A 27127-nucleotide genomic window follows, 5' to 3' on the forward strand; every position below is an offset into this window, starting at 1 on the left:
GGGTGTTCACATCATCAACTATCTCGACGATTGGCTTATACTAGCGCAGTCTCGGGTTCAGTTGTGCAAGCACAGGGACCTGGTGCTCAGGCACCTCAGCCAGTTGAGTTTTCGTGTCAACTGGGAAAAGAGCAAACTCTCCCCAAAGCAGAGGATCTCTTTTCTCAGTTTGGAGTTGGATTCAGTCAAACAGACAGCACCCCTTACAGAGGGACATGCGCGGTCGGTGCTGAACTGCTTGAATTCATTCAAGGGCAGGACAGCGTTCTCACTGAAACTGTTTCAGAGGCTCCTTAGCATATGGTAGTGACACTTACACCACTAGGGCTATGGCATATGAGACTGCTTCAGCACTGACTTCATGGCAGAGTCCAGAGGTGGGTGTGGCAGCGCAGCACTCATCGGGTCCAAGTTACACCATCCCTTCGCCAAAACCTTCACCCCGTGGTCAGATCTTACGTTCCTCCAGGCAGGAGTGCCCCTACAACAGGTCTCCAGGCATGTTGTGATTTACACAGTTTGCACTGGCATATCAATTGCCTAGAGTTGTTAGCAGTGCGCCTGGTCTTGAACCGTTTCAAAGGGCGCTTACGAGGCAAACACGTGTTGGTCCGAATGGACAACATAGCGACCATTGTGTACATCAACCGACAAGATGGTCTGTGCTCCCATCCCATGTCGCAACTCGCCCGCCATCTCCTCCTTTGGAGTCGGAAGGTTCTGAGGTCACTTTGTGCCATTCACATTCCGGGCCTGCTCAACCATACGGCCGACAAACTGTCTCGAGCTATGCTTCCGGGAGAGTGGCGACTCCGTCCCCAGATGGTCCAGCTGATTTGGAGACGTTTCGGAGCTGCTCAGGTAGACCTGTTTGCCTCTCCAGAAACCTCTCAATGCCAGTTGTTCTGCTCCCTGACTGATGGAACACTGGGCATGGACGCACTGGCACACAGCTGGCCGGAGGGCCTGCGCAAGTATGCGTTTCCCCTAGTGAGCCTTCTCGCACTTACACTGTGCAAGGTCAGGGAGGACGAGGAGCAGGTCCTCCCTGGCAGATTCCTATGAGGAAGGGTCTACTGACTCAGAGACGGGGCATCCTGTGTCTGATCCCAGGATGGGATGCGGAGGTTCTTGGTGACCTACCCCAAGAGGAAGTGGACACCATCACTTCGGCGAGAGCATGTCTATGAGACACGCTTACACCTTGAAGTGGAACCTGTTCACCGAGTGGGATCTTCTCCTGATCAGGGTTGTGCTTTCCTTTTTGCAGCAAGGGTTGGAGCAAAGGCTGTCTCCCTCCACCCTTAAAGTCTATGTTGGTGAGATTGGTGTTATCCTTGACCCCTAAAGTTTTTTGTAGGTAGGAAAGCATGACCTGGTCATCAGGTTCCTTGGGGGACAAGAAGGTTAAATCCTCCCCAGCCCTCCTCCATACCCTCTTGGGACCTGTCTCTAGTGCTTAAAACACTACAGCAGGGCCCATTTCAGCCTTTGCAGTCAGTCAAGCTAAAGTTTCTTTCAATGCAAACTCTGCACCTGCTTGCACTGGCCTCCATCAAGAGGGTAGGGGACCTGCACGCATTTTCGGTCTACAATTCGTGCCTAGAGTTTGGGCTGGCTGACTCCCAGGTAATCCTGAGGCCCCGGCCCGGCTATGTGCCAAAGGTTCCCACTACTCCTTTCAGGGATCAGGTAGTGAGCCTGCAAGCGCTGCCCCTGGAGAAGGCAGGCCCAGCCCTAGCTTTGCTCTCTCCCATCTGAGCCTTGAGATGCTATGTAGACCGAACACAAAGCTTGAGGACCTTAGACGAGCTCTTTGTCTGTTACAGAGGCCGGCAGAAGGGGAAGGCCATCTCTAAGCAGAGGATGGCCCAATGGATTGTGGATGCCATCACCTTGGCTTATCAGGCACAGGGTGCATACTGCCCGCTCAGGTTAGGGTTAGGGTGTTGCATCCTCCTGGGCACTGGCTCGTGGCGCCTCGCTGACAGGTATTTGTAGAACTGTATGCTGGGCGACCCCAAACACATTCGCTAGATTCTATAGACTTCGTGTGGAGCCAGTATCCTCCTGTGTTCTCACCTCAAACGGGTAGAGGCACTGAGAGGCCCTGGTTAGTGTCGGCTTGCTATAACTGCTCCAGAGTGTCCATAATGTAGACCCTGTCAAGCTCCTCCATCCCCTCGGCAGCCAGATGCGATGGAACAGAAGGCTGGGTTCCATATGTGAAACCTAAGTGGATCCCATATGTGTAAAGTCCACGGTATAGCCTCAGAGCCCGTGTTTCCCCAGCAGACTTCTGCCATTTCCAAGAGGGTTACAATCACTTCCAATCTTCCATATGCACCTAAACGGATGTTCATATGTATATTTGTTTCCGAAACCTCTTTCGTGAAGAATGGGGCTTCCACAATGTCCCTGTTCCATGTGAAATGGGTATGTTTTCCCAGTGATATCCAATCTCACTGAATGGGTAGAGCTATGCTTCACAACGTCTCCTAGCGAGTGGTGGTTCTCGCTTCACTACACCAAAAAGGGGTGCAGGCGGCTCACACAGGGCACTAGAAGGGGCAGCATCCATTGCACTTAGATGGGGATCTCAATTCGTCAGTCACCATCGTGATGTTGAGAGTGACCGACTAAAAGGGAATGTCTCGGTTACATATGTAACCCTCGTTCCCTAAAGTAGGGAACGGAGATGTCACGTCCCATCGTCATGTCTACTGTACCAATGATGAGTGGCCGGGTCACCGACTTGACTCCTCAGTGAAAACCCTGGTATGATTTGCACCAGCTGCTGTTTATGCTCATGCTGTGATCATCTGCAGCTGGATGCAATAATCGCATACCAATGTGTATTGGCTCATTTAGTTTATCCTCAAAGTAGATTGGTCTCTCTAAGCAAGATCCCAATTTGACGGTCACCAACGTGACGTCTCTGTTCTCTTCTTCAGGGAACGAGGGTTACATACGTAACCGAGATGTTTTTCACTAACCACGCATAAATTAATTGTATTAAAAAGTATCTTCTGTCTATATGCCTCTTGTGCAATTAAATCAGACATTTATTTCCTCTGAGCTTCCTTAGCAGTACTCTGATACCGTTTAAGACATTCTCTGAAGTTTATCTTTCTTCCAACTGTGCTCAGCACGCCTACACTCATGTCTAATGGCACAAATGGACCCCTGAATCCATGTCTGTACTTTTTTTATCACCTTGGATCTCTGTAACCTTAGGGGAGCAGCTCCAAGGTGGAAGTGCAGGTACTATTAAAAAGATAAACTAATTAATCAGGATGGACACAAGAGGATAGAACATTCACAGCAGTCGGAATTTGGGTAGATAAATACACATCCTTGAAAGACTTTGCATAAGACATGAAATCTCTTTGAACAGAGGTTTGGAGTGACAATAAACATGAATATTAAAATCAACCAAAATTAAAAGACTATCATAGCGTAACACTATTGAAGTCAAGTCTGCTTTATTGTCAATTCTTCCACATGTACAGTACATACATACAGAGAATCGAAATTGCATTACTCTCAGACCCCCGGTGCATACACATAACACTAACAGTAGAGCCAAAAAATCTAGATCAAATATAAAATATAAGGTAAAACTATACAATAAGGGAATGTAAAAAAGACATAATAGAAAAAATAAAATAAAAATAAGGTTAAATAAAAGCAGCGCAAGGCACATGGCAGATAGAGTGCAAACCAGTGAACAAACAGTGCAGATAAAAAGATTTTTAGTGCATAAAAAAATAGCTTATTCAGTCTGATTAAAAGTGACAAAGTGACAAAGGGCTCAGAGCAGTTATTTTATTAAACTGACTGATGAGGAGGTAGAATGATGTCAGATCCATGGTGAATGAGGTAGTGAGCAGACCACTGCTGCACAAAGTGACTGGTGCATGACATTCGTATGTTAGAGGGAGGGGGGGTGGAAGGACCTGGGGATGTGGGACCTGGGGGGGGGGGGGGGGGGGGTTTCATAGTTCAGTGGTGCCTGAGGCAGAAGAGGGACGGGGGGGTAAGTTCGGGAGCGAGTTCAGCTTCCTGACAGCCTGATGGATGAAGCTGTCCTTCAGTCTGCTGGTCCTGGCCTGGAGACTCCGCATTCTCCTCCCTGATGGGAGCAGACTGAAGAAGCTGTGTGACGGGTGAGTGGGATCACCTGCAATGCAGAGGGCTTTTCGAGTGAGATGGGTTCCATAAATGTCCTGGAGGGAGAGGAGAGAGAGACACCAATGATCTTCTCAGCAGCTCTCACTATGCGTTGAAGAGTCTTCCAGCAGGACGCGTTGCAGGCGCCATACCACACAGTGATGCAGCTAGTCAGAATGCTCTCGATGGCGCCACTGTAGAAGGTGTACATGATGGGGGGTGGGGCTCTGGCTCTCCTCAGTTTGCGGAGGAAGTAGAGACGCTGCTGTGATTTCTTGGCCAGTGCTGCGGTGTTGTCGGTCCAGGAGAGGTCCTCTGTGATGTGCACACCCAGGAACTTGGTGCTGCTCACTCTCTCCACAGTCGCACCGTTGATGGTCAGAGGAACATGCTGAGTGTGCGCTCTCCTGAAGTCCACAACAATCTCCTTCGTCTTCTCCACGTTCAGAGAGAGATTGTTGTCACTGCACCACCCGGCCAGGCGGCTCACCTCGCTCCTGTAGTTTGTCTCATCTGTGTTGCTAATGAGACCCACCACAGTCGTGTCATCCGCAAACTTAATAAAGAGGTTGGAGTTGTGTGACGGTGTGCAGTCGTGGTTCAGCAGAGTGAAGAGGAGGGGGCTCAGCACACATCCTTGGGGGGGCCCAGTGTTCAGTGTGATGGTGCTGGATGTGTTGCTGCCGACACGTACTGCCTGAGGTCTTCCAGTCAGAAAGTCCAACAGCCAGTTGCACAGCGAAGTATTGAGCCCCAGCTCGACCAGTTTGTGAATGAGCTGTTGAGGGATGATTGTGTTGAATGCTGAACTGAAGTCTATGAACAGCATTCTGACGTATGAGTCTTTTTCCTCTAGATGTGTGAGTGCTGAGTGGAGGGTAGTTGAGATGGCATCATCGGTCGACCGGTTGGACCGATATGCAAACTGGAATGGGTCCAGGGAGGGGGGGAGGGCAGACTTGATGTGGTGCATGACTAGCCGTTCGAAGCACTTCATGAGGATGGGAGTAAGTGCAACAGGACGGTAGTCATTGAAGCATGATGGAGATGGCTTCTTCGGGACTGGAATGATGGTGGTAGCTTTGAAGCATGTGGGAACAACAGCTTGACTAAGTGAGATGTTGAAAATGTCTGTGAAGACATCAGTGAGTTCTGCTGCACAGTCTCTCAGTACACGCCCAAGAATGTTGTCAGGACCCGGAGCTTTGCGTGCATTGATCCTGCTGAAGGATCTCCTCACGCTGTCTGGGGTCAGCATCATCACCTGGTCACTGGGAGGAGGTGGAGTCTTCTGTGCAGTGGAGCTGTTTTGTGCCTCAAAGCGAGCGAAGAAGGTGTTCAGCTCGTTCAGCAGAGAGATGTTGCTGTCACAGGTCCGCTGTGGGGGCTTGTAGTCCGTAATGGTCTGTATCCCCTGCCACAGGCTCCGAGTGTCTCTGCTGTCGCTGAATTGATGGGCTATCCTCCTGGAGTACTGTCTCTTAGCCTCTCTGATGCCACGGGATAGGTTGGCCCTGGCTGTTCTCAGGCCCCCCTCGTCTCCAGCTCTGAAGGCAGCGTTCCGCGTCTCCAGGAGTCTGTAGACTTCCCCTGTCATCCACGGCTTCTGGTTGGCCCGGACAGTAATGGTTTTTGTGACTGTTACATCCTCAATACACTTGGTGATGTAGGCAGTGACAGTCTCCGAGTACTCCTGGAGGTCAGTGGAGTTATTATAAGTGGCAGCCTGCTTAAACATATTCCAGTCAGTTGTATCAAAGCAGTCCTGAAGAGCCTCAGACGATCCTTCTGGCCACACTTGAATCTGTTTCTGAACTGGTTTGGCGACTTTAACGAGCGGTCTGTATGCAGGCATTAGCATGACAGTGATGTGGTCTGAGGCACCGAGGTGGGGGAGGGGGGAGGGCTTTGTAAGCTCCTCTCTGTGTGGTGTAAACAAAGTCTAAAAATGTTTTTACCTCTTGTTGGAAAGTTAATGTGTTGGTGTATTTTAGGAAACACACTCTTTAAGTCAGCATGGTTGAAATCCCCAGCTATGATGAGAAAAGCATCGGGGTGTGCTGTCTGCTGCTCACTGATGTGCTGGTACAGTTCATTTAGTGCATCGTTCCTGTTGCTGTTGCTGTTGTTCGGGGGAATGTAAACCGAAACGAGCAGTATGGCAGTATATTCCCTCGGCAGATAGAACGGCCGGCACTTAGTGTTCATAAAATTCTCAGGGGGTGAGTATTTTTTGCAGATCACAACAGCATCGCGGCACCACGCGTCATTGATGTAAACACAAAGCCCGCCGCCGCGGGGTTTTTCCTCCCGCGACGCGAGCTCTGTCTGCTCGATAGCACGTCAGCTGGTCGAGCTGAATGGCGCAGTCCGGAACGCTGTCGCTGAGCCATGTTTCCGTGAATACAAACACACAACAGTCTCTTACAGTCCTCTGAGTTGAACGTAGTAATCGGATGTAGTCCAGTTTATTGTCCAAAGAGCGTACGTTAGCCAGTACGACGGTGGGGATGGATGGCTTGTGTGGGTTAGCCGTTAGCCTAGCCCGGATACCTCCTCCGCGCTTACCCCTCTTCTGCTTCCTCTCACGCCGCTTGTGGCGCCTCCGCTGTGGGCGAGATGCAGTAGAGGGGGTCGGTGATGATGTAGGCCTCCGGAGCAGTTCGAGATCTCGCAGCTGTTCCGCGTGCGCGGAGTTTAACTCTAAAAAATGCGGCTCTGCCGACATCCAGCAGAAACTCACGACTGTATGCGCGCTTAAAGACAGATAGACGCGCGATGACGACATACAAAAACACTGCGACTCACAAGACAAAAAACACGAAAACACCGTTCTGTCGGGACAGAGAGAAGCCGCTGCGTGTGGACGCGCCGCCATCAACAACACACTAGAGAAGCCAAGAAGTCAGAAAATTATTGGATGAAGTCATTATTACATTTTGAAGGTCTGTAAACCAGGGCACAGAGCAAGGAAGTGGGAAGATCAACCTTGAACAACTGCACCTCAAAGCTTTGAAAAATTTCATCAAGCAAGCATTTGCACTCTAAATAGTTCCTGAAAATTGTTGCAATTTCACCTCCATGGCCAGCAGTTCTAGGAGAATTAAAAAAAATCAATAGTCAGGAGGAGAGAGTTCCACTAGGGCTGTATAATCACCAGGACTGAACCATGTCTTTGTCATTAAAAAAAATCCAAATCATAAGTAGCGCAAAAGTCATTTAAGATGAATGATTTGCTGGAGACTGATCTAACATTTATTAGCCCAAATTTAACAGGACGATCTACACTCCGAGAAAGAACTGTCATGAGTCTAGTTTGTGAGTGTATTTGTGTATTGGTGAATTTTCCAGAGATACAAGATTACAAGAGTTAACTCCAGCATCTAGCATGGCACAAGGGAAGTGGACAAGAGACCAGACAACCGGTATTTGATCATCAACAGAAGTATGAGGACGACTGACAGTACAAAATTTGTGAGGTGAGTCGCGATGAACATAGCATCGGCAATTGTCAATCCCCAACACACGACAGAGTTTATAGATTCCTTCTGGTAAAGGTTCAACTGTACCAGTTCAGCAGGTGAGTAGCAAAGAACCATTGTAGATAAAAACTTGTGAGGAACCAAAAAATTAGTAAAGCTGACATGCCGTGCACATTGAAAAACAGTAAAATACCGACCAGCACAGAGAACACGCTAAGCAATAAACAACGCATCTTTTCTGACCCTGCTACATAACCATGTTAGAAAGTGTGTTAGCCTGAACACCACACAAAAACCACCCAGAACCACCCTATTGTGTAGGAAAAGAGCAGACTGGATAAGAATGCCCCAGACCTTTAAAAAACCCCCAAAAATAATAAACGGGTAACAAACCAGAGAGAAAGTGGAGACTTACCCACGGGTCGATATGCAACAAACATGGAAATGAGGCGATAAAGGCTTGGGATAGGTCAATGAAGGACAGGAAAAAGATTACAAGGGAACACCAAAAATTTGGCTTAATCGCTGGAACAAATAAAATATAATCCACAGGCACAATGTCCACAGGGATTAATCCAGGAAGGGAGGGGAAACCAGGGAAAAAAAACAGGAAAGCAGCAACTGACACACAACCAGCATGTGTTAGAGATGCTCTGTAGGCCTTCAAAAAAGGGTGCAAAAGTAAAAATACGCAGGGTGCAATATTCACCAAGAGTAAAAATACACAGGGTGCAAAATTCACAGTGTCTACAGAGTTTAATCCAGAAAAGGGAAACGAAACCCAGGCAAAGAAACACTGGAGAGCAGTGGGAGGCAGACAAGCCAGCGTTCACTCAACCGGAAACTGGCATTGGAATCAGCATACTTGTATTTCAATAGTATATATTACATAACAACAATAAATATGTTCTCATTTTTGTTAACCCCTTTTCGTGTAATGGACTATATGACATTTAGTGTATGTTGAATAGTCAGCGAGGAAATGGTGGTGATTTCAAACACAGCTCGTGTCAGAGCTCTCAAACAAACTCTTTTGTTTAGAATTAAAGAAATCAGTACTGACTCTCACACACTGGCTGCACTTAATAGCATGACAAGAAAGCTGCATCTATAAAAATGAACAAAATTAAACTGATAATGTTTTTACCGGTCTCTGGCATCTGCTGAGGGACACAAACATTTCTGTAGGTATATGAAGGAATACCAGCAATCTTCCCTTCAAACTTCAGCTCAACACACTGTCCAGCAGTACTTTCGTTCAGGTGGATTTTCGCAGTGCACAGCTTCTCCTCCACAAAACATGTGTATAAAACCTTTTGCTGTGGAAGGAGAAAAGAAGAGAGTCATTTTAACAATTCAACATCCTAACAAGACTAACATTTAAAGAAGGACACGGCGGTGTCTGTGCGACTGCTTTTCCAACCTCATCATGTGTGACTGTGTACATAAATTTTTCTTTCAGAATGTCTTGCTGATGAAGAAAGAAAGGGTGCTGAAAGGACACTTCAATCACATTTTTGTGGACAGATGTATTTACAGCAGGGAAGTCCAAAGAGCCTGGAAAAAGAAAAAGCCAATACAAGTCAAAATAACAAGGAAAAAGTAATCTTGTAAAAGACTAAAGGAAATTAATCACTAAACACTAAAACAATATCCAAACAGATTTGCATTTCCAGAAGGAAACGGCAGCAGTGCTTGCAAGGCAGCAGAACGAGAGTTGAAGCTTTAAGGAAGTTCATTTTCTTTTAGGCCCTAGTTCGTTAAATGAAATGCTGCTGTATAAGCATGAAGCACACGTGATGCAATGCTTTTCTCAGTATAAGGCAGCTGTACTGTTAAATAGATGCAGTAGAGAAAGGAGAAATTAAACAAATATCAATGACAACATATTTTATATTTTATACTTAGAAAACGAGCCTTAAAATGTCTGAGAAACATCAATGGTGTTTCATCATCAAAGAACTTTGCAAACGCTGTAATAAACAGTAATACTGTTTCCATATGATTAGGTTATACTTGGAGAACTTACATTTTTGTTTTTTCTCTTCAAAAAAGTCTTGGCTGTAGGTGAATGTAATGGAGACGCTTTCTGATTTCTCTTGCCCGTCATGTGCCGTCACGAACACTATGTAATCGTCACCCACATCTCTGCTGTAGCTGCTGATATCAAGGTACGTCTGATAGGTGTCAGCGGTTTGGGAATCACTAGAGATAAACGAGACAGAAAGATTAAGCGATGTGATAGTGATTAAGAAATGAAATAGTATTTTTTGATCAGCTGCTTTAGACACACATACCTTACGTAAGGTTTAACCTTTACACTGAATTTCAGCTGTTCGGTTGGGTTACTGTAGTTCCAGTAGAGGACATTCACAAAGTTGTGACAAACAACACTGACGTTTGTTGGAGAAGGAACTGTAGAAAAAAAAAGTTAGTCTATTACACAAATCTATTAGTCTATTATACAAACTCAAAGCTCACAAGAGCAACAAATGCTTCCAATATTTCTCAACGGCTGCTGAAATGCTGAGCCATTTTTAAAACAGACGCCATCTTCTTCAGAGAATCTTAGACTAGATTTTGAGTTTTGCTCAAACACAATCACTGAATTTTGGACACACACAACTGAATCTTATCTAAATATAAATGTTTTAAATGGGTGTGGAAAATAAATATACATTAAAAAAAAAAAAATTAAAGGAAATACAGCAGAAAAATGTCAATCATACAAGGAAACTACTTCAATAACCTCTAAAACCAGCCTGAAAAGAGTGAGAGACCAGCTAAAATCAGTAAACCAGCTTAGACTGGATAAAGACGTTTTTATATTTCAACAGGGTAAATACAGTAATTCCTATACTTCTAATTGTGTTAATAGATTGTTTGATTGGTAATGCATAATCTGATGCTAATCTATTTAAGAGTCATAGTATTAAAATATATATAGGCCTTAGATTAATATATGTGTTTTTGAATGAACAACCCATCATAACAGCCTGATATTTCAGGTCATTCTGAACTGAGGAAGTGGCTGAAAGCATGTGCCATCACAGGAACTGCAGGTCTTACTCAATATGAAAACTTTCAGTCTCGTGGTGGATTGGGTTGGGTCTAAGTTTGTGTGAATGTGTGTGTATGTTTGTGTATACACACACACACACACACACACACACACACACACACACACACACACACACACACACACACACGCACACACACACAAGAAAAACAAACCTTAAGCCATTGGATCCATCAGAGCATATACAAATTATTTTACAGCTTTAATAACATTTAATTATTAAATGTAATAATTTTTAGTCATTGATGTTAGATTGTAAAATGTTATACCAAACAATCACAAAAACCGAGATAAGCAAAGCTTATAATGCAGTTTCTACATTATAAGCTGCATAATAAGTGATTTTTTCACATAAGAGGAAGTGTAATGCTCTTATACAGTGCTTACTAACAGTTCAGTTTAGATGTGTTTAAAAGGGAATACACCCTTCAGCACATCTGGGGCTGCAAGACATCACTAGTTTCTCACGCTGCGCTGGTGTGATCTCGGTCCTCTCTTTTTCCAGTCTCTTCAATATTTCAGAGACTGTAGGGGTCTTCTATGTCATACCTCTGTCAACAAGGATTTTCATTCAGGTTTAGATCAGAACTCTAGGCTGGCCATTTCATTTTTTTCAATATTTTCAGCTTCAACTAACTGCCCATTTTGCAGTGTGACGGGGCTTTGTCTTGCATGAAAATTGCAGGCTGATTGGGAGTTGTTTGCAGGGAAGGAACTGCATGTTGTTGAAGAAGTTTCGGATAACATTTGCATTCACCCTGCCATGTATCTATATAAGAGGCCCAACTCCTGCCACAGAAAACATCCCATAAACCCTGAAACTTCCTCCTCCACCTTTCACTGACTTCTTTACACACTTTGGCTTCAGTCTTTCCCCAGTTTGACAACAAACATAATGTTTCATCACTGAAGTGAACATTGGACCAGTTCTCCTCTCTCGACACAACATGCTCCTCAATAAAGGGAAGCTTAGTTTTTTTATTCTTTCTGCTGATGGTTTTGTCACTGCAGAGTGGACTTTCAGTCCAAATTCTCTTAAACTTAGAGTCAATGAATGCCGAGACAGATCCTTACCCTGTTCAGCACTTCCAAGCTGCAAGCAATTCCAGCTGCAGTGTTGAACTGATTTATCTTGCTATAGCTGCCACTGGCCTTCATCTGGACAACCTGCTGTCGGAGGGTTTCAAGTCCCTTTAGAATGACTCACCATCTTGCAAAGTCATTGAAAACTGGAAAGTTAAGATTGCCAGTAAAATAGGGTTTATCAGATACCTAAGGAAATTAGCACCAGGTGCCAGATTAACACCAATAACTGGGAGATATCTGAAGTGTTCTCTAATTTTGATTAGTTTTCATTTTCAAATATCTTATTTAAGTTTTGTTATACTGTGCTTCAGAATATATTTAACTTATGAAAAATATGCTTTAAAAACTGTGCTTTTACTCCTGCTAGGATAAATACAGAGTTCTGGCATGAAACTCCGATGGTGCAGTCTGATAGGTCTAACTCAATCTGACCTAATGACATCATTATCACATGGCACAGCTGATTGGTTCTCTCCTGTACTGGTAGCCAATGAGCTTGCTTCTCAACATTCAAATATATGACTAGAGCTTGCCGTAAACCAGTGCAGCTTGCTTCAGAAACCCTCCACCTTCCCCAGCTGTATAGATCTGCTACGAGATGATTCATGTATGCTATGGTGTTATTTCATGTATGTTATATTTGCAGCAGCAATATTTCTTACATGCTCACAGCAGCATGTTGTGGATGTACTGGGAGTAGCAAGTCTCTATCTACTTGCTCTGCCTCAGCAGCAGCGTAGCAGATCTATTCTGCCAAGACCAAATACATTAACATTGTCATGTACATTACCATGCCAATCCATCCGAGAGTTATCATGACAGAACTACAAATAGGAAAAAGCAGTGACCTCGAAATTTAGGATTTTTTTTATTTAGGAAATTTTGTTCTCTAATTTTGATTTCCACTATGTATATCCTAGCCTCTTTCTGTCTTTGGTGGCCCAACACCATAGGTACTCATAAATCAGGTGACCAGCTTAACCTCATCTTTACGTGCAATTGTATCACAGATAACATCTTGGTTAAACCTTTACATATCTCGGATCATTTCATTATCGCTTTTAATCTACATCTACCATCCTTCACACCATCAATCCCTCTGCCAGTTTCATTTTGACAAAACCTAAGGTCTCTATTTCCTTCTTAACTTTCCTCTGTGGTATCATCCTCTCTACCCACACCCACACCTGCCTAGACAATATCTGTCCTCTTTCCTCCAGAGCAGTGCATCCTATTTCCTTCAATGTCCTCCGCGAGCACCGGACTAAACTAGGGGCAGTGGAAAGAAAAATGGCGCAAAAAGATTCAGCTGACCTCAGTATAGGTATCAGTCACTGCTATCCTCGTTTCCAGGTTCACGCTGCCAGAACTTCCTTCTTCCACAACAAGATCAACAGTGCGTCAGACACATGAAAACCCTTCAGACTTCAGGCGATTCTTAAAAAAACATTTACAGTTGAAGCATGTCTAATATGAGGTGGACGCCTATTATAAGTGAACGCTTTGGAGCGGCAACTGCAAAGGCCTCATCGCCCCTTCACTTATCTAGTCTTCTGTACAATCAACGTAGATTGATCAGAAGATCTTAAAAACCTAAAGGGCTTATACACCTGTAAAAGATATGACAAATAACATGGTGCTAACCCATTTAGAGACTTATAAACAAAAACTAATAACTTAAAATCAGTCTGAAACTTGACTGGCAACCAGCCCAGTGAAGACAGAATAGGAGATACATGCTCCCGCTTATGAGTCCCTGACAAGAGCCTAGCAGCTGCATTCTGAACTAGTTGTAATCTGTTTAAAGCAGTTTGGCAGACACGCACCTGAAACGACTTAAACGACTTAACCTTTGCCAACAGTCGTCAAGTCCAAGACATTGGTGCTTGCTAGAGGTTGACCGTTGTGTGGTTTTTTGATATTATTTGGGATTTGTAGATTATTGGTGACAGATATTTTTTTTTTTGGGTAATTGTTTTTGGGGATAATTTTAAGGGTTGCGTCTGTTGCTGGAGCGGCTGAGAAGGGTCTGTTTTCATTATACAGTGCGAGAGTGGCCTCTAGTGATTGAAATCACTGACAGCACATGCTATTTGTTTAGACACGTGATGCTGCAGGCTGAAACTTCAGACCCAGATTTAAATGCAGCTGACAGAAAATTCTGCCACACCACAGAGCGCCATTCACATAGTTTCCATTAAATTAAATTATATTCGCCCCGAATCGTTGTTAATGTACATAATGAATTGAATCTTGAGCATTTTCATCTAAACGTTTGTCTTCCTGTGGCTCTAATAAAGACTGTATGCTTCATTTTTAGAGCTATAATATTGCTCTTTCCATTTGCTCTCTTTTTTTAAACACTGAATTTCAAACTTATCTATGCCTCAGTGTTCATTCTTGTCTCCGTTTGGTGAATAAATAAACTGTTTTAGACCGCTGCTCGAGTTGAACGCGACGTGTCCAGAGTGTGTGTGATACTGGTGAGTTCTCCTAGACTCAGCGCTGCTCTTTTATTTTGATTAGATAATCATCAAGTGTTCAATAATAGAAGCAGTTTACGTGTGAGAGTATACATTGTGCTGGTATAATTGTAGTGCCCTGTGATTTCCGTGAAAACACGGACGGAATCGCGGAATCCATAAAAACAGAATTCACAGTTTAACGCGGAATGTCATGGAATTGGTCAAATTTTGAATGAATTAATCAAAAGTAGGTCATTACACTTAAATCAAAATGCGATATGGACTAGTATCTGTTACTATCAAGCCGCAAAAGTCGATTTAAATATGAATCCTGCATGTTCTGCCTGACTCTAATGAATGGCACAGACGCAAGGTTTCATTAATACTGAAGCGCGTGTGACGCTCATGGTGATTTCAGCTTCTGCCGTCTCTCTAAATGAGGACATAAACACATGAACAACATCTCCAGAACTTTCATGAGCTTCTGACCATTTGATTTGAGTAAAACTAGCCTCATATCACATACACAGTTCACTAGCTAGGACCACGCCACAAACAAGCTATGAAACTGTTAGTTGAACAGAGAGTTGGGGAAGAATAGAAAGAGGATGAAGGGGTTGAGGGAATGGGATGATGGTCAGGTTGATCAGGGCATCTAGAATTGATGGCTCAGCGAGACTCAGGGTGGGGCTACCATCTCTAGCATATATTTAGGCCGGACAATTAGGACCCCCAAAGTTGGGAAGAGCTGATTTAAGCGTGAGCTTGGAATGCCTGATCATACGGAGAGGATGCGGAGGCTAAATAGTTCTGGCATTCGATGGTTAACGCAGGTTCTTGTTTTCGTAAGCCTTTGTTAGTACGAATGTGTGAGAATGAGAGAAAGCTGGGCAATCATAGCCGGTGGTTATTCATAGGAGTAGTTGATCCCTGACAAGTAGGTTTAGAAACGCACGTGTGGATCTTAGGAAGGAATGAGCGTAAGATATTAAGCTGTGAATGGACGGCGGGTCGGTTGATGGGAAAGGAAGCTTTAAGACCGTTCCAGCTGGAGAGGTATTTTGGAGATCATGCTTGGAGCAAGGCAATTAAGAATGGCTTCTTGGTGTCTGATCTGTGGTATGACCGGGGAGGGATGCATGTTTATTCTGGAGCCAAGTCTAACTTCTGGAAATGGGAAATGAGACGAACAGTTGGTTACAAGATTGAGGAGTCCTGGTATACGAGTTGCTCGGAGGAGGAATTGTTGTTGAGTAGAGATTAAGTGGGCCTATGCATGAATTGCATAACTGCCAAACATAATCATGCCTTGTTTATAGTTTCGACTTCTGCTGCATAGTCTGAGCGGATGAGTAGATTGGGACCATTCAACCCCCAAAGGATGGCTGTTATGACTATGGGATATATTTCATAATGCTGTGGAGACTGCTCTTGACTGTGGATTATGGAACTGAATTCTGGAGGCTGTTCGGAATCAACCCAGAAGCCACCATATTAACTGCTGAAGTCTATTTAGGGTGATGCTTCAGTGTACAGTTGGATGCAGCCGGGATGAGAGATATAGATATTATGTAACAAAATGTTGTTCCATGATGAGTGGTGTTGTTGCCAGAGGCAAATTTCCATTGAGATGGTTGCTGCTTTTGACAGAATGTCTGATGCAAAGGATTTCCCTTGAGGTGTTATCTGGATGGCATTATTAAGGTGGCCTAGAAGTCCTGGTAGCTGATGCTTAATACATCTGTCTAGCTCAGATGAAGTGTGAGGCTTTGAGGTTTCTACTCTGATAATGGGAGGCAGAGTTCAGTGAATATGTAGATTGCTGTGGATATCCTAATTATGGTGGTGCAGATGAAGGTGCAACGATTTGAAGTCTTCGAGGAGGTGAAGAACATAAAGGAGTCTGTGGTTGTTAGTAAGAATCCATCGTAGCTTCGGAAAGAGAGTCTAACATCCTAGGGCTGCTTCTGCAATCGAATGTGGCTCACGGTGAATTAATGGCACCTTCCCAGAAGCCTCACCTGATTCTTGATGGATAGGCAAGACTTGGAATTAGAGGTATTGGCTTTGGCGAGCCAAGCTCCGTGGCTTGCTAAGTGAATGAGTATTCTGGGGTTGTGATGATACGGTTAATGGTTGGAATGCGACTGTCGTGGAGAGAAGATAAGTTGATTTAATTCAGCCTCTGCTGCTAGTGATTTGAAGTCTTCGAGGAGGTGAAGAACGTAAAGGAGTCTGTGGTTGTTAGTAAGAATCCATCATAGCTTCAGAAAGAGAGTCTAACATCCTAGGGCTGCTTCTGCAATCGAATGTGGCTCACGGTGAATTAATGGCACCTTCCCAGAAACCTCACTGGATTCTTGATGGATAGGCAAGACTTGGCATTAGTGGTATCAGCTTTGGACGAGCCAAGCTCCCTGCAAGTCAGTCTGCTGGTGTTGTAGGGTTATGAGGGCAGGAGTTTCTCGCATGGGCTCTGCCACAGAACACGCAGGTGTGAAGGAGTCTGCAGTTAGACAAGTGGCAGGCCAGATGATTGAGGTTGTTGCGTGCCATCCTGCCTCTCTGTTGCAGGATTGGCCGGCCTCTATGTCAATGATTTAAGAAAAGGTTAATGTTTATTGAGGGGCATTTCTATCAGCATTGGAATAACCGGAGGGGACAGAGATGCAGAAGATAGCTGTAGTTTGCATGAAGAAGTGTAGCTGTATGTGAGGGGGCTCCACAAGTTCACGTAAAGAGATGTTTAAAATTTGAATATCCAGCAGTAGAGTTCAGGGTTGAGAGGGCTCCTGAATGACTCGGTTGGAACGCTGTAGACGACCTGCTGCTGAATTATTTTTGAGCGTAGGGCTACTGAGACAGAAAGTGATGGACTGCTGAAGCTGGCCGAGTAGGTGGTGTCGCTATGGCTAAGTATGTACCTGTTGCTAGATGGCAGGATGTGCAGGTTTTGATGGAGGGAGGAAAGGGGAAATGGTAGACCAAAGGAAATGGAATTGGAGGTTGGAGGAGTCCTGGCTGGCCCATGTGAGGTAGGGTCCCTTAGGCACTGGATGAGGCACCTGGACTGCAGAAGTAGCTGTTTGAATCATTAGAAAACTGGGAGCCGTATGCTGTAAACGGCTGAAGGAAGGGTGGAAGAATGGATGTTGGGATGAAAGGATGTTTGTGAGTGGATTTTAAGCCAACTTGTTGATAGATGGCAGGATGAGAGGGTATTGATGAGGGAGAAATGGATAAACCATTTGGAATAGAATTGGAGGTTGAAGGAGTTCTGGACTGTAAGGGTAGCTATTGAGAATTATTAGGATGCATGAGAGCCATATTACTGAAAAAATGGCTGAAGTAAGGGTGGAAGAATGGATGCTAGGATGAAAGGATGTCTTTGAGTGGGGGGGTATTGAGGATGAGAGGATATTGGTGGAGGGAGGAGGTAGAATGAGGGAGGAAAAGAGGGAGGGAGGGAGGGAGAGAGTGAGATTGGGAGGTATAGAGAGAGGGGAGAATAAGAAGCTATTGAGAATAACCTCTTAAATTCTAAAACTTTCTAAGTAGCTATTGAGAATAATTAGAAACAGCAGAGCCGTATTGATGTAAACGGCTGGAGGAAGGGTGGAAGAATGGATGTTGGGATGAAAGGATGTTTGTGAGTGGGGTGTGTTGCAAGATGGCAGGATGAGAGGGAGGGAGGGAGGGGGGGGGGAAATGGATGTTGGGATGAAAGCATTTTTGTGAGGGGGGTGTGTTCCAAGATGCAGGGAGGGAGGGAGGGCAGAGGGGGAGAATGAATAGAGGATTTGGAAATAGAGTTGGAGGTTGAAGGAGATCGGCTGGTCTGCGTGAGCAAAGACTATAGAATACCCAAGACGTGTCACTCCTTAAGTTATGAATGGGGAAAAAGTGCAACGCTCAATATGGCCGCTCAATCGCAGGAAGCCCCGCCTTCTGAATGAAAGAGCTAATTGCTAATCTGAAAAGTGAGCGCGTCACTGCAGCTGCTGTTAGAAGCGTCCCGGTTGCTATAGAAACAGTCAGTGGTCTGAGACGTGCACTTAGAACTGGGCATGCGCATTGACTGATTTAGCCTGAATAATTAAGCTTTTAATAATGCTATTTGAGTAAAAGTAACAACATTTATGACACAGTTGTCAGATTTATTTGGTGATTTCAAATATGAAATTTAATCATAAGCTTAGTGAACAGTTTTAGAGAATTTGATATTTCCCCGTACAAAGAGATAGGAGTTGCTCTTGCATGCCTAAGAGGCATTTCAAAAATGGCCGCTGAATGACATGACTTTGGCGTGAGGGACAGTGAATGGGCATCTGGAATTTAGAAGTAGCTATAGATAATTATTAGAAAACATGGAGCCGTATTGTTGATTGTTTGTTTATTTACTTATTAAGCCATACCAGCATATCCGGCTATATTTCATGGTGAAAATCAGTTAATACATAAATCAATCCGTACACAAGTCTGTAATACATACGAGTCAGGGGGGAACAATTTAGAATGTTCAATTTAACCAGCCTGCATGTCTTTGGACTATGAGACGTATTGCTGGACTCAGCTGAAGGGAAGGGTATAGGAATGGATGTTGGGATGAAAGGATGTTTGTGAGTGGAGTTTTATGAGCAAACTGTGAGCATAGAGAAGGAAGAATTTTGGGAGAGATCAGATTGAGCGAGTGCAGGTGGAATTACGTCTTGCCTGCTGCTAGAGGGAGCTGCTCTCTGATGCTTTGGAGGAGAATTCTCGTGACGTCACGTGTGACGGAGAGTGACTCTCTAGGAGTTGCCAGAAGTGCTGAGGGCTCAAAGTTTGTCATGACAGAAGTTTTATTGATACTGAATATAGTTGAAATAACTGTTTGTTATCTGCACGATTGAATTGGATACCTTGGATTTAAGTGCGTGTTGAAGGCGACCCGTGGTTCAGTTGTCCTCGGCTCTGGATTCTAAAAGACGTACAATGGGAGAGCTGAGGAAGCGTCAGAGAAGCGGCTCGCAAGGTGAGCGAAAATTCCATTTCTGCATCCACCACGCAAACGATGATGTGATGGCAATCTCAGCCCGCGGATCCCACTGACGAAGAGGGTGGAAGACCGGGAACAGCTCAGAGTCCTCCCGAGATGAGCCTGGGAGTAGACACTCATGGCCCGGAATGTGCGCAACCAAACGCGACCGCTCGTAAAGAGACTGCGATCGGGATGATGAGAGGTGATCCTCAAGTGCCACCAGTGACATTGAATCGAACAGAGCGCCATCCAGGCCAGGCAAGTCCATCTGTCCTTCGAGAGAACGAGACTAGCAGTACGGTATAAGGTGACCTGATATATATGGATGTTTCAGGAAGTCAGGTGATTGTTTGGGGCGTGCCCCTGCTCCTGAACATCTGTTAACCAATTAACTCCATAACTGTAAAGTTGTTCACGGCAACCCATCAAAATAAAAGTCCAGTCTATTTTTCAATAGGATGTACATAGCCTACTACTACTACTACTACTAATAAAATGAAACAAACATTATTTTTTAAGGAATAATTACACAACATTTCTACCATGTTTTAATTTTAATAGTAAATCCCCTTTGTTTGCCAAAAAAAGATTGCTTAATTTTCAGTAATTAAAAGATAAATGAAATTAATGTTTCATGCCTTCATTTGATAACCAGAAAAATATTAATACACAACACATAATTTTTGTGGGGGGGGGGGGGTCATAAGGCTTCTTTAAGAAAAAAAATAATAAATTAAGTTGTTTTATGGATTCAAATAATTAGACATGGTAAAACACAAAATTTGGTAACAATAAAAAATATGGTGAGAAAAAATGAAATATTTCATAGGGCCCAAAACATGTAATTTTTGTTAAACTTTTATTAAATTGATGTGAATTTCATTAAAGTTTCATTAAAGTTGATTAATAAACTTTAACTATTAAAACGGAGTGGAGAAAAATTTAAACAGAAAAAAAAAACAGAATCCAGAAAAATTCAAACGGAAATAACAGAATTTGGAAAAAAAATAAAACAGAATTTGGGAAAAAATAAAACTGATTTTGTGGTAATTTCAACATTTAATATTACTATTTTTATTAATTTTATTATTATTACTACTACCAGTATGATTCAGTACTTTCATTATTTTTTTTTAAATAAAGCACTATTTTATTTTTTGTTCAGTATCCATTTTAAAAACTAGCGATTAATTAACCGGTATCGGCCAGTGTGGTCCAACCTAGTTATCAGTATCGGCAAAATCCACTATCAGTTGACCTCTAGTGCTTTCCTACAGCACAGTAATGGGCTCAACACCCTTCTACCTCTACTCTCTCTTACAAGTCTACATCCCCTCCTGAAGCTTTCGGTGAGCAGCACCTCGTTCTGCCAAATGAATAAATGTACATAGATAGATAGATAGATAGATAGTGCAGAGAGTTTCTCAGGGGCAGGGGATCAATATACATTTATTTATATAGAAAGAGAGAGAGAGAGAGAGAGAGAGAGTAACTGCAATTCAACAATTCTTATTGTAAAACTACACACACACACACACACACACACACACACACACACATATATATATATATATATATATATATATATATATCAACAATAATATTATGATCAATAAAACAAATAGACAAACAGACAACGACTACGATAATACTGGGAAGATATCGCTCCACTTAACATTGTCCAATGAATTTTGAGCTTGTTTAAGATGCACACAATCTAAAGCAATGCAATGGCAAAGATGTCTCAGACTGACAGATATAAGTAAAAAAGTATTTGCAGAGTTTTTAGACATTCATTACTGTTTTGTTCACTTCTTCATAATAATTATAATTCAAATGCATTTTGTTTTAATGACCATAATATTATTGTTGATAATTATTGAGGAAGGGGCACTTTTTTACTTTACATATATGAAAAGTTTGGTTGACCGAAATTGTATTAGTCGGTTAGTCGCAGAAAAAAGACAATATCAACAAAACTTTGTGCTTTTGTAAAAAATAAAATAACTACAAATTATATATAGAACTGATATCACATGCCAACTTAGCTCATTTGTCCCATTTTATTTTGCTACTCTCCATTGTTGTCTTCTGATCAGGGCTCTGTCGTGCCTGTCCTGGGTGCAGGGGTTTTATAATAGCAATAATCCACTGGAGGCTGTTGTTTTATTTGATGTTTGTATTGCTTGATTCTTATTATGATTTAAACCCGAGAGTGACAGAGTAACACCTCCATGTACACCGACAAACAAGGTTTGGCCACACTGAACTGCAGCTGTAACCACATGTGATCAGTCCCGTTTTCACACCCGTTCAGATCAGACGTACTGTGGTTTTACTCTGACAAAAGTGTGAAAATAAAACCAAAGGCTACGCATCACGTTCTAGAACCCATACTGTACTTTAAATAAACAACTAAAAACCTGGCCAGAACATTTCAGTGTGTGACTGGCTGAACACAACAAGAATAGAGAAGGAAATGTAAGGGATCAAAAGAACAACAGGAATCGAAAGAGCAAAAGAGAAATGAGAGAAGGTTTAACACGCAAACACAGAAGGAGACCATATGAACAACAATTAGAATTCTAGACCCAAACATTCATTCATTATAGAGACATACTGCCAACAGATACTAATGACTTCAATAAAGATATGATACCTGCTAAAGTCGAACCTTAAAGGGATAGCAGTGGTTCAACCATAACGTTATAAAGCGGCGAAAATACTTTTTATAGGCAAGCAAAACAAAAATAACGACTTCATTCAACATTTTGTCTCCTCTGTGCCTCTCCTCATCACCGTAGTGCCATTTTGGATAATACCCGCTGGATGCAAGCAGTGTAAGCTCTTCTGTGTCAGCCACGCTGCATGGATGCGCTGTTTTCATTCAAATTAAAGCATAAATACACGTAGAAAACTTATCCTTGTGTCACGGCTGACACAGAAGAGCGTACGCTGCTTGCGTGCTTCAGATATTATCCAAAATGGCGCTACAGTGATGCAGAGAGACACAGAGGAGACAAATTGTTGAATAAAGTCGTTATTTTTGTTTTCTTTTCGTACAAAATGTATTGTCGTGTTTTTATTTTTTTTTTGTTTTACCACTGATGGCAGATGGACTATTCTAATTATGTCTTTCATAATTTTCTGCAGAGGTGTAAAATACTTGAGTAATTTTACTTGATTACTTTACTTAAGTATTATTTTGTTGGATTTGTACTTTATTCAAGTACAATTTAAACTGGTTACTTGTACTTTTACTTGATTACATTTCTGGAGAAAAAAACAGTACTTTTTACTCCTTACAATTTAATTTAATCTTAAAAAGTACATTACATTTTTATTTTATCTTATGCACAATAAAATGGTAAACAGAAGTTCAAATGTGCATGCTTGACATGAGAACCAATGATCAAGCACACACACATTTCTACTTCAGTTGTGACTTTCATCAGGTAAATGTCTGGCTTCAAAAGTTTATTAATATCAAATCTGAGGAAGCATATTGAAGTAGCAAAGTTTATTTATTATTAATTCTGTTTTGATTTAGCCATTAGCTGTATTAGTGTATTTTTTGTATTTATCCTTTAATTTAAGAATACACTAATTCATTAACAAGGGTTGTATGAGTTACCGTCTGTCATATTCATTTTTGGACGTCTCATTCACTTGCATTAAACTAAGAGAGATGATTTTTTTTCTAAAACTCTTAGATTGTGCTCATCTGATAAATGAAATTCATATATATATATATATATATATAGGATGGCATGAGGGTGGAAAGGATAGAGTTTCCTTTTAATCCCTTTCCCTGTATCTCTGTGTGTGTGTGTGTGTGTGTGTGTGTGTGTTCCACTGTGCTGCATTTTAAATGTTTTTGTTGCACTAGATGTATGTGTTTGACCTGTGCATTTTGTTTCGTTTTCTCCCTTTAACAAAACTTCTGCATATCTGTTACAAAAAAAAAAGTACTTCTACTTTTTTAATACTGAAGTACAATTTAAAGTTTACTACTTTTTTATTTTTACTCAAGTATGTTTTTGGCCAGATACTTGTACTTTTAATTGAGTAAAATTTTCATTAAGTATCTGTACTTTCACTCGAGTAAAATTTTTGAGTACTTTATACACCTCTGCTTTTCTGGACCTTGACAGTGTAAGTTACTTGGCAGTCAATGGGACAGTCACAAGCCTCCAGGTTTTCATCCAAAATATCTTAAATTGTGTTTTGAAGACGAACTAAGCTTTTACATGTTTGGAACGACATGGGGGTAAGTGATTAATGACAAAATTTTCATTTTGGGGTGGAGTATTCCTTTAAGTGAGTGGGAATCTTGCTGAAAGCCATGTGATGATCTGCCATTAGAGCAAGAGAAATGCAAGATCCTGCAGGTAAAACATCAGTTACATCATAACGTTCAACAGATCATTCTATAATGTTTGATTTTAGCCTGTGTGTTTGTGGAAATATGAGCAAAAACGTAAAAGTACTTATTATCGCGCCACCTATGGTCTTGTCTGGGTGTGTGTGCACGCACCTGAGTAGTGGGTGAGATTTGGGAACATCCTACCAAATTTGGTGTTTCTAGGACTTGTGAGTTTTGAGCCATTTGTTATTATTACTGTCATAATAATTATAATTCAAATGCACTCTGTTTTATTGACCACAATATCATTGTTGATAATTGTTGAGTGAGGGGCACTTTTGGTTAATTTTGGAAAAAGCCCCAAAAGCATTCCCCTGGGCAAGTGCCTGGACTCCATTTCTGATGATAAATGATATACAGCTCTATTTCTCTCTTGCAGACGCTCATAAATCAATAAGGGGGATGATGGACTACAGAAAGAGAGCAACACTGACATCCACTTTTACTCTGTCTAAAGAGAGAGTTTTATGAGGCAATTCAAATTATGTAAATAATAACATCAATAATAATAATAACATATTAACAATATATAACAATACTGAGTAATTCAAGTTTATTGCTAAGTCATTTTAAGCAGTGGTTTTCTCACAGAAAAGCGGTGTCCTGTCTGAGCTAATGATCTCACTGGCTTCATTACATCATTCCCAGTGTTTCATGGAAGTAGACGGCCTTCCCTGACCTCTCCTGCTATAATCTGCGCTCCCATGGTAACAACAAGCTCTCTGACTGATGAATCACTTCTTAGGATTATGTGTAATGGTTCTTCACCAGGAATTTTTCAAATATTTTTTTCTAATGCACATCTCATTGGTTACTCACACGTTGAATTTAGTGTTGGTGCAGGGGACGAAGAATATTCAATATGCCAAGATATTCTTTGCAACACTGGACTGTTTCCACAATTTTTTACTCTATCACCCAAAAGGGCCGCGGATTCCTGGAGTATGTGAAGGCCCCCAGTGTCTGAATATTGTCTTTGACTGAATCATAACAGAACCAGTCTAGAATAATGACACCATTGCTCAGGCCATGGCACTCAAAGAAAATTGCAGGATTTAAAGGTCATGTTTCTACTGGATGTTTTCTGAACAATTTTTGGACACGCGGATGTTTAGTTCCAGATTCTCCAAGCTAGGTGCCTTGATTTGAGATGGTCGTTTGACTACACAGATGACACAACACTCGAAGAGAATGAGATCGAAGTTAATGAGAACATTATTATTGGGAAATTTTGTATGATTGATTTGAGATGGTCGTTTGACTACACAGATGACACAACACTCGAAGGGAAGCATTTAACTTTAGCGAGCAGGGCTAAGATCCAAGCATCACTGACTCTTATACGATGTCTATTCTGTGAAATAATGGATGCAGTTATCTGTCAGATGACAGAGCGTTCTAGTGATATGAAATGTCGTTTTTTTTCCCGACTACCCGACTTTGCAGCATTTGCAGATTTTGTTAAACAAAAAGGCTTTTCTGATGCTGAACTGGCCACACTTTTAAGGGGGTACTCACACTAGACGTTTTGAAGCGTGCCCGAGAGCGTTTGTTCCCTAAAGCCCGGTTTGTTTGACTAGTGTGAGCGCTCCGTGCCGCGCCTAGTGTGAGTACACCCAAAGGTGAAAGCAGTGAAAAATGAGCTGTTTGCGGTCTATGAAGAAAAGATTTTCCATAAAGCACAAAGCCTTAATTGATGAACTGAAGAAGGCATATTCTACAACAGAGTAATAGTAACATTTAAAAAGGACAGGGGGTGGATTCTTTTCTTCATGTAATAGGTGAGTGAAATTTAACATTATCTTGTTGTATACGTAGATACATTTTCGTACATAAACGTGACCAAAAGAAGGATTTTATTAAGCAGTTAAGCCCCAAACAACAACAACAACAACAACAAAATAATCGTCAGGTACAGCTACAATTTAGTGTGCCTCCTCTATTTTAATATCCGCGAGTTAATGAGGGGAAACCTTTCCGTCAAAAACTTACGGCTCGCTGCTACAGTATACAAGTTCCCTAAAAAGTGTTTTTAAACAAAGAAATCAGAACTAGTTTGAATCTCGAGAGGCTTAAAATTGAAGTAATTATAGATTGAACTCAAAAACAGACAATACGATCGGATAGCCTACATTAATATAACAGCATATTCTCTATAGAGATAACTTTAAGTTTTGAGTAATTTCGAGACAGAAATCTCATAATTGTAAAATGTGCTTATATTTCCTGAATTTCCAGAATCTTAAGTTACTTGGAAACTCACACCTGCTATCAGCAGCGATCCACGTATTTAAATAACGCAACGCAACACAACAGGACAGATAAACTGAAACAACGCTGTGCCACCGTTAGTTAGCACGAGACGCTTCAGCGATACTCACCTAAACCAAAGACTGGAAACAGTAAGGCGTAAAACACACCAAACTGGACTACGGGGTCCTTGGACATTATGATAAACCAGTTTTCCAAAACGTCGCAGGGCGATTTCACTTGTGTTTCCTAAACCAAAACAGCATTTCCTGATCGGCTCTGCGTTCTCGTCTCTATGCGCTCTCTCTTTATCTGGACTTGCTCTCTGACAGGCAAAATATTCCGTCCAGAGGGGGGCGGATTAGGCTATAACCTGTGTAATTCTGCGTAGAATCGTGTAGGAATGTGCACAAAGATAATGTTTAATAAAAAAAGAAAAATTATTAGTAATGATCTCTAATTATCGGCCTGATTAGTTAAGCCCTCCATAGAAACAAAAAACACAACATTCAATTAACAAAGAAACTTACAGGACTATATTATACAGACACTTGTCTGCCCTTTTCTTCCATTATAATATATATATATATATACTTACAGGACTATATATATATATATATATATATATATATCTATATATATATATATATATATATATATATACACAGTACAGGTCAAAAGTTTGGAAACATTACTATTTTTAATGTTTTTGAAAGAAGTTTCTTCTGCTCATCAAGCCTGCATTTATTTGATCAAAAATACAGAAAAATGATTTTTTAAAATGTATTATACTTTAAATTATTATTTATTTCTGTGATGCAAAGCTGAATTTTTAGGATCATTATCACATGATCCTTTAGAAATCATTCTAATATGATGATTCATTATCAAAGTTGGAAACAGTTCTGCTGCTTAATATTTTTTCTGAACATGTGATACTTTTTTAGAATACTTTGATGAATAAAAAGAAAAAAAAGAAGCTATGTTTTTAAAATATAAATATTTTGTAATAAACAATATACACTACTGGTCAGTAATTTGGGGTCAGTAATTTTTTTTTCTTTCTTTTTTTTAAATAAAATCAATACTTTTATTCAGCAAGGATGTGTTAAATTGATAAAAAGTGATAGTAAAGAAATATATTAT

The 27127-nt window shown here is 41.8% G+C and overlaps 1 protein-coding gene across 1 annotated transcript in view; it reads right to left on the reverse strand.

The window, feature by feature from the left end:
* Positions 1-26299, reverse strand: part of LOC109111913 (interferon gamma receptor 1-like) — a 33091-nt gene extending 6792 nt beyond the window's left edge. Inside the window, exons 1-5 of the mRNA XM_042768367.1 lie at positions 26113-26299; positions 9953-10070; positions 9685-9860; positions 9079-9212; positions 8803-8974 (exon numbers count right to left, since the gene is read on the reverse strand). Coding sequence (XP_042624301.1) covers positions 8803-8974; positions 9079-9212; positions 9685-9860; positions 9953-10070; positions 26113-26179 — 667 coding nt within the window. The 5' untranslated portion in view covers positions 26180-26299. The remainder of the gene's footprint in view (positions 1-8802; positions 8975-9078; positions 9213-9684; positions 9861-9952; positions 10071-26112) is intronic.
* Positions 26300-27127: the final 828 nt, after the last annotated feature.

Source organism: Cyprinus carpio, chromosome A13, assembly GCF_018340385.1.
Source record: "Cyprinus carpio isolate SPL01 chromosome A13, ASM1834038v1, whole genome shotgun sequence".
Taxonomy (NCBI): Eukaryota; Metazoa; Chordata; class Actinopteri; order Cypriniformes; family Cyprinidae; genus Cyprinus; species Cyprinus carpio.